Here is a 10,526-nt window from a genome sequence, read left to right as displayed (position 1 = left end):
AGAGAGGCAGAGACATAGGCACAGGGAGGAGCAGGCTCCATGCAGGGAGCCCGACGTGGGACTCGATCCTGATCCTGGGTCTCTAGGATCACGCCCTGGGCTGAAGGCGGCGCTAAACCGCTGAGCCACCCAGACTGCCCCTGGAGAATTTTTTAAATCATGAATTAGTGTTGAACTTTGCTACATACTTTGAAGAATCTGTTGAGATGATCATGTGATTTATCTCATTTGTTCTATAATATAGTGGATTATATCGGTTTATTTTGAAATGTTGAATCAGGCTTGCATTCTTGGGATAATTTCTGTTTGATTAGCTTTGATTTGCTAGAATTTTGTTAAGGATTTTTGCGTCTGTGTTTGTGGGGGATTTTTTCGTAATGTCTCTGTGAGGTCATGCGGGCCTCCAAAAACAGAAAAGGTTTTTAAGAAAGTTTGCCTGAGATTTATAGTTGGATAGTTGGTAGAAAAGTCATCAAGGCCTGGAACTTTGTACGAAGGTTTTCTATTACAGATTCAATTGTGCTAATGCATTTAGAACTAACCAGATTCTGGTTCATCCTGTGTTAATTTAGGTAAATTGTATTTTTCAAGGTATTTATCTGTTTCATCTAATTTATTGGCATAAAGTTGTCCGTAATTTTCTGTATCATCTTTTTTGTGCCTATAGGGTCTATATTGATGACCTGTCTTTGTTTCCTTCCTCATGTCACTCATTTCTATTCTTTTTTTCTTTGGTCAGCTGTTGATCAATTTTGCTATTGTTTTCAAAGAGCCAGCTTTTGGCTTTGTTAAATTTCTCTATCATTTATCTATTTTTTACTTTGATTTTTTGCTCTTTATTATTTCTTGCTTTCCATTTCCTCTGGGTCTGCCCTGCTGCTTCTAAAGCAATAGAACTTGAATCTTAGATCTTGGTTAATATATTTTATTATTCAACTCAGAGTAATTTTTCTTGGGGCACCTGGGGGGCTCAGTTGATTGCCTTCAGCTTGGGTCATGATCCTGGGGTCATGATCGAGGCCCACATCAGGCTCCCTGCTCAGCAAGGAGTCTGCTTCTCCCTCTGCCTCTGCGCCCCCCCCCCCCCCGCCCCTGTTCGTACGCTTCTGTGTGCTCTCTCAAATAAATAAAATCTAATAAAATTCCAAAAAACAAATTTTATTTAAAAAAAAAAAACTTGAGGTTTTCTTAGGTATCTTATTGTTGGGTTCCTAACAATTTTTGCCAAGGTCAAGGAACACACTGTGTATGATTTCAACCCATATAAATATATTAAAACTTGTTTTAGAGTCTTAACATGTGGCATGTTTGGGTGATTTAAAAAAAAACTGTTTACATGTTAGGTGTCTCTAAGTATCAGTTAGGTTATGGTGGTTGATAGTGTTTTTCAGATCATCTGTTTTTCTTGTTTTGTTGTGGTTTGTCCATTCTGAGAGAGGGGCGTGAAGATTTCTATAGCTGCGGGTTTCCTTTTAATTTTGTCAGTACTTGTATTAAAGTCTTCTGAGACTTTTTTTTTTTTTAATATTTTATTTATTTATTCATGAGAGACACAGGCAGAGGGAGAAGTAGGCTCCATGCAGGGAGCCTGACATGGGACTCGATCCAGGGTCTCCAGGATCAGGCTCCGGGCTGAAGGCGGCGCTAAACCGCTGAGCCACCCAGGCTGCCCCATCTGAGACTCTTTTTAAAGTGTGTAGTTGGGTCTTGAGTTTTTATCCATTCTGACAACCTCTTTATTTCACTTTTTAGTATAGAGATGTCATTTCCCTCTTTCTTTTGGCTTTTCACCTCTACTTCTTTGCGTTTTTTTATTTAGAGGTTGCTCTAGGGAGGACAGTAAGCACACTCAGTTGTTTACAGTGTGTGTAGCAGTAGTCCAGCACCCCACAGGCACGTTGCAGACTCTGCCTCTGCTCCCCATATGGGACCACTCCCCACACCCCTTTGTGTTCTAGTTGGATGTGTTGCGCCTGTGAACCTCACGGCCCCCAGTAGCAGGGCTGTGATAGCTCGCTTAAAGCAGTCCTGTGGAATAAAGTCCACCAGCTTTGCACTTGGAATCTTTATCTATAGTTTTTGATGTTTTCTTTGCATTTTTCTTGTAGATTAGCCTACCATGGCAGACCAGAGACAGCGCTCACTCTCTACCTCTGGGGAATCACTATACCATGTTCTGGGGCTGGACAAGAATGCAACCTCAGATGACATTAAAAAGTCCTATCGGTAAGAGCGCGCACTGCAGGAGGATCTTGTACCTCGTGTGCTTTGATCTGCATTTACCAAGAACCAGGCCATGGGTTCGCCCGCTGACTCCGTGTGTGACTGGGAATACTTCCATCTACCTTTGTATGGTAGCATGTTCCCTTGTAGCTTAAAATTCTTATATGGGTATTTTCTTGGCAACAAAAAAGTACCAGTTGTGGATAATCCACGCTGTCTGCCCTGGAGCAGCCAGTTCCGGGAGGCAGGTCTGAGTCTGTTCCTCAGAGCAGACTGGGCTTCAGTGTCGAATGATTTCCTCCTTTCAACACCGCGATGACCGTCTCCTCCCTGTAGCCTTCACGTCGAACTTCTGTACAGCTTCCTTGAGTGCACTCGTTGATCTGTACCCTTAGAGTCCTCTCCTGTGTTCTCCCCGTTGTGCAGTTCTACACAGCGCAGTAGGACCCTTGCTCATCACTTTATTCGGCTAAATGTGCAGTTAGCCCGCGAGGACGCTAGAGGTCAGCAGTAGGTTCACCAGTAGGTTCACCAGTAGGTTCACCTTGGCGCCGTCCAAGGGGGATGGGCTGCTGCGGCCAGGTCAGGGCCAGGAGGTTTGCCCCAGACGACTGCACAGGTGCCTTCCCATCTGACATTCTCCAGCTCCGTGGTGAGGTTTCCTGCCCTCTCACGGGGGAATGTGGAATTAGGGACAAAGAAATGGTTTTGGTTTGCAGGAAACTTGCCTTGAAATATCACCCCGACAAGAACCCCGATAACCCAGAGGCCGCAGACAAGTTTAAGGAGATCAACAATGCCCACGCCATCCTGACGGACGCCACAAAGAGGAACATCTACGACAAGTACGGCTCGCTGGGGCTCTACGTGGCCGAGCAGTTCGGGGAGGAGAACGTGAACACCTACTTCGTGCTCTCTAGCTGGTGGGCCAAGGTGAGGGGGGCAGGTGGCCTGGTGCCAGCTCGGGTTTCAGGTCTTGCGGGGTCAGGGTGTTTGGGCCAAGGGTCTGTGCCCCTGGGGAGTGGTTTCCGGGCAGGGGACAGCCTTTGCCCCCATCCCGTGTGAGTGCCCGGGTTCCAGCATGGGGCCAGTGGTGCCACTCTGCTCTCTGAGTCACCGTCCACTCTTCCACGGAGGCGGGGGGGCCTTTTCCCGTCGGGTAGGTGTTCTGTTGCTAGCAGGGAAGACTCGTTTGGAATCTCTCTGGCTTGAGACACTTTGGACGTACCGTGTATTTGTACCCGTTTGGAACATTCGTCCTTGCCCTAACTTTAGCCGAAGGCCGAGTCGCCCGCAGGCGCCAGGCCGGAGAGGCTGCTGTGCGGTGCCGACAGCCCTTTCTTGAAGCGAGTGAGCTCTGTCCCTCCGTCTTCCCGCTCCTGGGTCCACAGGGGCTTTCGTGGCCCAGGCCCTTGCCTCTCCCCGGGGCTGGCGGTGGCGGGTGGGGGTCAGGGAGGCCCCCGCCAGCGCCCCTGTGTCCGCGCACGCAGGTCCTGTTCGGGGTGTGCGGGGTGCTCACCTGCTGCTACTTCTGCTGCTGCCTGTGCTGCTGCTTCAACTGCTGCTGCGGGCGGTGCAAGCCCCGGGCGCCCGCGGGGGAGGACGCCGACTTCTACGTGTCTCCCGAGGACCTGGAGGCGCAGCTGCAGTCGGACGAGCGGGGTGAGTGCCGCCGAGGGCCGCCGCGCGGGGCGGGGAGGGGCAGGGCGGGCCCTGAACCGTGTCGACCTGTCTTGTCAAACAGGAGGGCACTGACACTGTGCGGGAGTGTTTGTGGTGGCGGCTGGGACTGTTGAGGTGTGAACGTGGACACTTGAGGTAAAAGCAGACGCAGAGGGCCGTCCCCACCCGCGCACTGAAACGGCCAGAGTTCCGCGGGACCGAGTAGGTGGGGAGGGCCCGGGGGCTGGTGGCGACCTGAGGCGACTGAGGCAGGCTGTGTTGGGTGGAGGTCCGCAGCTAGCCTCTCCCCTCCGACCTCTGACCCTAGCGGAGCGGCCAGGCGACGGAGGATGGTCACACGAGGACGGTGTTGTCGGGGCCATGCGTGTGCTGCTGCGGCCGATGGCCAGGCCGCCGCCCTCACACGATGAGCATGCGTGTGCTTGCTTTTCAGAGGCCACAGACACGCCGATTGTCATACAGCCAGCGTCTGCCACAGAGACCACCCAGCTCACGGCCGACTCCCACCCCAGCTACCACACCGACGGGTTCAATTAAGTTCAGGAGCAGCTGTGATAGAGGATAGCGCAGCACCCGGCCACTTCACCCTTAGAATCATGAACTGTAGTCACAGAGATGGGGGGAGCCGCCCTGGCCACGGAGGAGGGGCAGCCGCCGCCCGCCAGGCCCTTCCCACCTCTGTGCCCGCCCACCCGTCGCCCCCAACACGTGAAGTGCGTCGCATGCGGTATTTAAAGCAGTTTAGCTACAGTCTTCTTCTTCTTCTGTTTTCTCCTTTTTTAATAGCATGTACGGGGTTATGTTCCGTGTCTGTCCGTGTCGTGGACGTGCTGCGGCGTGACCGCACTGAGCAGACGGTGGAGCCTCCTCGGGGCTTCCCGCACGCTGCACAGACCGTGGCTGCATGGTGCCTCCCGGCCAGGCGGGCTCAAGCAGGAGGGGGGGCCTCTGCCCCGGGTTGGTGAGGGCCGCGGCCGGGGCTGCTGGCGGGAGCGGGGGGCCTGAGCCCCACCGAGTGCTGCCCGCTGTGTGGCCCCAGGCGTGCCCTTGCCGTGCTGTTGCTTTGTGTGGGTCTGTGTGCCCCGGTCGCCGGGTAAGTTTGCTGTAGAAAGTGTGGGGGCCTCCGCTGACCCCGGGACCACATGGTGTACCTGGTGCGGCCTCAGTCTCCGCGTCTCACGGTTCTCTGAGCTGCTCCCTCGCCAGCCTGCGGGACGTGGTTGTCGCAGTCTCCCACGCGCCCCCCGGGCCACGAGCTGGATCATTGGGGCCACGAGCTGGATCATTGGGGCCACATTCCCACTACCTCCTCTCCCCTCCTGCCACCCTCCACATTCCTTCAGGCCCGCGTGGCCTTCTGGTCCTTTCTGAACCTCTAAGAACCACACGCGGCAGCAGTGACCCCATTTGTTGTTGTTAGAGGGGCTGCGCGCGGGCTGCTGCTGGAGCACAGCCGAGCAGCCCCGGGAGGCACACACGGGGAACACGGCCGGGTCCCTGCTTCCCGGGCCCGTCGATGGTTCAGGCAGAGCTAGAGACGCCAGGTTCCTGGCGGAGGGACCAGCTGGACCAGAGGCACGGCCTGGTGCCCGTGGCGTGTGAGGCAGCGGCCAGGCCGGGGGACCCCCCACTGTCTTGAGCAGCACCTTCTGTGAACCGTTGTTGGAAGTTGGTCTTTCCTGTCCTTGTCCCTGAGCTGTGGTGGGGCCCCTGCTGCGGAGGACAGGGAAGGGCCGCGCCCGAGCCAGAGTCCAGGCTTGCCCCCAGCAGCCCTGGGTGTGCCGTGGCGCCGGCCTCCCAGCTGGGGTCTCCGGGCGGCAACCTCGTGGCCGCTGCCGATCGTCTCCCGGATTCCCAGTAGATGAGGATGGGGAGCGTGGCCCCGGTGCCCGCTGTTCGCCCCCGGAGCTGTGCCGAGGCCTGAGGGCCTGGGGGGCCAGCAGGGCCGGCGGGGGGGTGGGCAGAGCCGCGGGGGGCAGCGGTGGCTGCGGAGGAGCTGGTCCTTGGGCAGCTTTTTGGTCCCCCCCCCCCTTTTTTTGGCTTTTGTTCATTAAAATGATCGTGAAGACTTTCAGTGAGAAGGAAAGTACGCGTACGATGTTAAGTTAGACCAGGTCTGCTGAAGTCGGACGTCACGAGAGGATCAGGTCATTGGCTGAGCCCGGAACCGGGGAGGAGGCCCGAGCGCAGGCCGCCTTCTCCGCCCCCGGGTGCAGCGCAAGGGCGCAGCCTCTGCCATGCGTGTGCAAGTGACTTTGAGCGGTTTTTCTCTGGAATGGCAGGAACCGGGGTCAAGGCGTGGCCCCCAGGGAGCGAGCGTCCCCACGGCGGTGGGGTCTGCGGGGGCCTCGCAGGGTCTCCACGCACCCACCCGGGCGGCTCCCCTGGGGGCTGCCGGCTGTTGAGCCCGGGCTCCCGCAGGACCGGTGAACAGTGAGTGAGTCAGCAGTGGTGACAACAGTCCCCGACGGTGGCGAGGCCTGCCCGGGGCAGGGCCCAGGCTGCAGCGGCACCGGGTGGGTCGGAGGCCGAGCCCCTTCCGCAGTCCGCTGGCCTGTCCTGCGTTTCCTGTCCCCAGTGGTCTGTGTGTGTCCCCGGGAGCAGAGGTGCCGAGTCGGGGGGGACCTTGTTGGCCAGCTGCGCAGTGAGAGCACTTGGGCCCGGGGTGGGGAGCACGGAGACGCCGCAGGGTGGCTGCTGGCACACGCTTCTGTCCCTGCTCAGTGACGCGGTCTTGTCTTCCTTTGGCTTTACTCTCCCTTCGAACTGCTTTAGATATTAGCCCTCGTGTGAGCGCCGGTCCCGGGGGAGGGGGGGAGGGGTGCGGCCGGGGGAGCAGCCCGCACAGGGAAGGCCTGTCCAGGCCAGGTCGTGGGGGCCGCCTGCAGGGGGGGATGGGGGCCCCGGCACCCGGGGGGGGGGGGGGGGGCGGGAGCTCATCCCGTTCCTGCTCAGCACGCCGGTGTCCCGGGGCCGCCCTGTCTGTTCTCATTATTTTGGTTGTGAATCCTCCTGTGGAAATCGGCAGAAGCCGCGTCCTCCTGTCCTTCCGAGCACGGTTGGCGTGTCTGGGCCGTGGGTGCGGGCCGTGGGTGCCTCTGTGCGTGTACATATGTGGATATGTATATACCACGCCGCGGTGTGGCTGCTGTTGTCCGGCGACAAGTACAATAAAAGTTTGGCTCCGAAACGGCCTCGGGTTTCTTGGTGAGTCGGGTCAAGAACAGGGTCGCGGTGGGAGCGCTCCGCCGGGGCCCAGAGGGGACAGCGGCCCTGTCGTGTGCCCCGGGTGCCCTGGTCAGGGCGGCGGGTGGGTCCCCCTCCCTGGGGAGAGTGCCGGGCCGCCGGGCCCGCCCCGGGCCCACCCATTCTGCTCCCCTGCCCTCCCTGAAACAGCAGGGCCAGTTTTCTGAGCGTCAGATACAACCAGTGACCGAGTGCATCCCGAGGGGGACGCGTCCTGGCCGCGGGGCGCCCTCCGGGAAGGGGCAGCGCCCTGGGAGGTGGTTTCCCCGGAGAACGGGACCGTGTGTCAAGCTATGTGAGGGGCGGTTTACTCTGAAACCCATACACGTTGTCTTCAAATGCTCAGAGCGACTGCATGGCCAGCCGTTGTCCCCGGGTTCCGGGGGGTGGGCCCGTGGCCCCGAGGCCAGGCCGGAGGCTTAGGATGGTTCCGTGCTGATGTCCATCGCGTGTGTCTGAATGTTGACCTTAAGATGAAGGTAACTGTTGTACAATAAATGTTTTCACTGCAAACCAGCCTGTGTCTCCTTCGATGAGCCCTGCAGTCCTCTGGGGGCGTCGCGCTTGGGGACAGGGTCTCCCTCCTGCCTGCCTGGCCCGAGTGCAAACGCCCCTTGGCCGTGTTTCCCCCTTGGCTCTCTAAGTGCAGCGCGCAGAAGGGGTCCCCTGAGCCCGCGGGCGGGTGCCCGGCCTGCTGCCCTGGGGCGTCCATGGAGGCCAGAGGCCCCGCGCCTCCACCCTGCCGTTGCGCCTTCCTGGCTCACGTCCAGGCCACTGGTGAGCTGGTGCCGCACCGGCTTCTCCCCGCGGGGCCGTCGTCCCTCACCCTGTGGCCGCCCCGCGCCACCGCCCGGCGCACAGAGGGCCCGGCCAGGCCTCCCTGCACCACGCGGTCCCCACGCAGGGCTCCTGGCCTCGCCTGTGTCCCAGGGCAGGTGTGTCCCTGCATGCTCGTGTCCCGCCCCGTGTCCCCTTCTGCACACGTCAAGCGGGTGGGGGGGGGCTGTCAGTGGAGTGGGGCTGACCTGAGCACCCATGGGCGCTAGATGGGAGACCCCCAGCCCCTGGGTGTGACCCCTTGGGTCACGGGCCGGGGCTTCTGTTCCTCTGCCTTAACTCAGGACAAGGCACCAGTATTTTTTAAAAAGCAGCATAAAAATACTAAATCATGTAAGCAGCGTGAAACAGACTCGCGTGGGTGTAGGAAATGGGAATCCTGTGACTGCGGGGACCTGCGCCCCCCTCCCTCCCCCTCCGCGGTCCTGCCCAGTGCTGCCCCTGCCTCCCAGGGACCCGGTGTCATCGTCATTTCCTTGCTCTGGAGTTTGCGCAACGTGCTACGCGTCTCCCCGTCCGCCTGTTGCCTTCCATGTGGGTTTGCTGGGGTGACCCCACCCGCCCCGGTGACCCCACCCGCCGCCAGGTCAGCGGCCCTGCGAAGGAGGGTGGGACAGGGCTGCGCCCGAAGCAGATGCAGGCAGCTCAGGGGCCGCCCGGGCACCACCCCCCGCCCCCCAGGGCCCCTCCCCACCGGGCAGACCGGTGCTCACGGGGAAACAGGGCCCCAGCTTTACTGCTGGGCGTCCACGGTGGTGGGGGTGGGGAGCAGGCCGGGCTCTGGCGGGAGGGACCCCGTGCCCAGCACCCCGGCTCCCGCGCGGCCTCTGCTCCACTCCGGGGGCGACCTGCACCCCTGCGCGCTCGCCCTCACGCGACCGGAGCTGGAGGGGTTGGAGGGTGCAGGGGAGACCCGAGAGGCTGGGGCCCGGTGCCCGCTCGCCCCCCAGCCCCCGCGGCTCTGGGCCTCCAGCAGGAAGCGCGGTGGGGAGCAGAGGACCCCAGGGCTGAGCTGCCCAGCGCCTGTGTGGCCCCGCCCCCGGGGGCCCCACAGCCACGACGCACGGACGGTCCCCCCCCCCCCCGCCCCCGCCCGGACTCACCGCGCAGCTTCCTCTGGCCGAGGCCCTGCCGGGGCGGACCCGGGCTGGGTCTGCTTGGGGCTGGGGGGGCGGCCCCAGCCTCCCCTCCGGCAGGGCCAGGGCAGGGCCAGGGCAGGGCCAGGGCACCGAGGGGCCGCCGCGGGGAAGGGGCGGCACCTCTCGGGCTGACGAACCTGAGACTGACCACGGGGACACACTCTCAGGTTGGACAGTCCTGGAGGCGCCGCCCGGGAGCCTCCCGGGGCAGGGTCGGGGCCCCTCTGGACGAGCGCCGGGGCTGCGGCTCCCTCGGCCCAGTGCCCCACACTGTCCCTCGCACTGTCCCTGGCGCCGGCCCTGGATGGCAGTGTGGTCCCCCCGAGCACTGGGCGCTGGGTCTTCCCTCGGGGAGGGGGCTGCAGGGTCACCCAGGTCCCCGGCCCTGCCGGGACAGTGACTCGCACAAGGCCCACCCTACCATGGCCCAGTGTCCCCAGGCGGCCTTGGGTGACCACAGCCTGAGGGGCGGCTCCTGTGCCCCAGGTCCTCTGTGCCCTTCAAGAACGGGGTGGAAGTTGCCCCCCCAGCCCACGCGTGTGTCTGGACATGGGCCGAGTGCCGCAGCACAGGACACTGTGGAGTGTGTGCGGGGACCTGGGGGCCCAGCTGGACGCGGGGAGGCCACTGAGGAACGACCTACCGCTACCCCGCCCCCGGAGCTGGGGAGCCCTGGCTGGGCTGCCAGGAAGGCGCCAGCAGCCTCCCCAACAGGGCCAGGCGGGGGCCCCAGCCAGTGGAGCCCGGGACACGGGGCCACTCACCTGCGTGGCCGGGAGCCCCTCCTGCTGACCTCCGGGCCCCTCTCCATTCTCGTCCTGGTGCCATCCTGGTGCCTAACAGCCTCCTGCTCTATCTAACCGCCTCTGACCTGCCCCCCCAGTGACTTCCTGTCCCCGCCTCCACAACCAGCTTTTCCATGACATGGCCTTTTGGGGTTGGGGGAGGGGACCAAGGAGACCCGCATGGCAGGAAAGAGGCCAGAGACAGGCCTGACGTCAGAGGGGAGGGAGCCGGGGCCCACAACCCAGCCCTGCGCCCGAGCACGCCCGTGGCACCGCACCCAGGCCGGCCTGCCACCCCACTTCGGCCAGCCCGAAGCCACGAAGGCAGGGCTGGCGGCGCTGCCTGGCCCTCAGCACCGCTGCCCCCGATGCTGCCCCGATGCTGCCCCGATGCTGTGGCATCTCCCCCGCACGTGGCGGCTCCCCCCACGGCCGCCCACAGACTTCGGCCCTTCCCGGGCAGCGCACACACGTGGTGCAACGAGGCCCGGGCTGGAGCCGCCCCAGGGCCCCAGCTCTGCAGCCCCAGTCTGACCCCGAGGCCCTGCAGCCCGGGTAAGGCCGGGAAGCCGCGGGGCAGCACAGCGCGCCTGCCCCAGCTAACCACGCTCGC

General features: G+C 61.6%; 1 protein-coding gene across 2 annotated transcripts; it reads left to right on the top strand.

Annotated features, from left to right (window-relative positions):
- Positions 1 to 2,114: 2,114 nt before the first annotated feature.
- DNAJC5 (DnaJ heat shock protein family (Hsp40) member C5) lies at positions 2,115 to 4,659 on the top strand. Of its 2 annotated transcripts, XR_003237434.2 has the most exons (5): positions 2,115 to 2,226; positions 2,943 to 3,156; positions 3,714 to 3,885; positions 3,968 to 4,041; positions 4,340 to 4,659. XR_003237434.2 is itself a non-coding variant. In XM_026015024.2 (4 exons), the coding sequence occupies exons 1-4, from the start codon at positions 2,120 to 2,122 to the stop codon at positions 4,441 to 4,443; spliced, it is 597 nt and encodes a 198-aa protein (XP_025870809.1). In that variant the 5' UTR covers positions 2,115 to 2,119; the 3' UTR covers positions 4,444 to 4,659. The 2 variants fall into 2 exon arrangements, 1 of the variants encoding a protein (XP_025870809.1); XM_026015024.2 differs by lacking the exon at positions 3,968 to 4,041.
- The last annotated feature ends 5,867 nt before the right edge of the window (positions 4,660 to 10,526 follow it).

The sequence above is a fragment of the Vulpes vulpes genome, chromosome 14 (assembly GCF_048418805.1).
Source record: "Vulpes vulpes isolate BD-2025 chromosome 14, VulVul3, whole genome shotgun sequence".
NCBI lineage: Eukaryota > Metazoa > Chordata > Mammalia > Carnivora > Canidae > Vulpes > Vulpes vulpes.
Note: the sequence above shows the minus strand (reverse complement) of the source record. Positions and strands in the feature narration are given on the sequence as shown.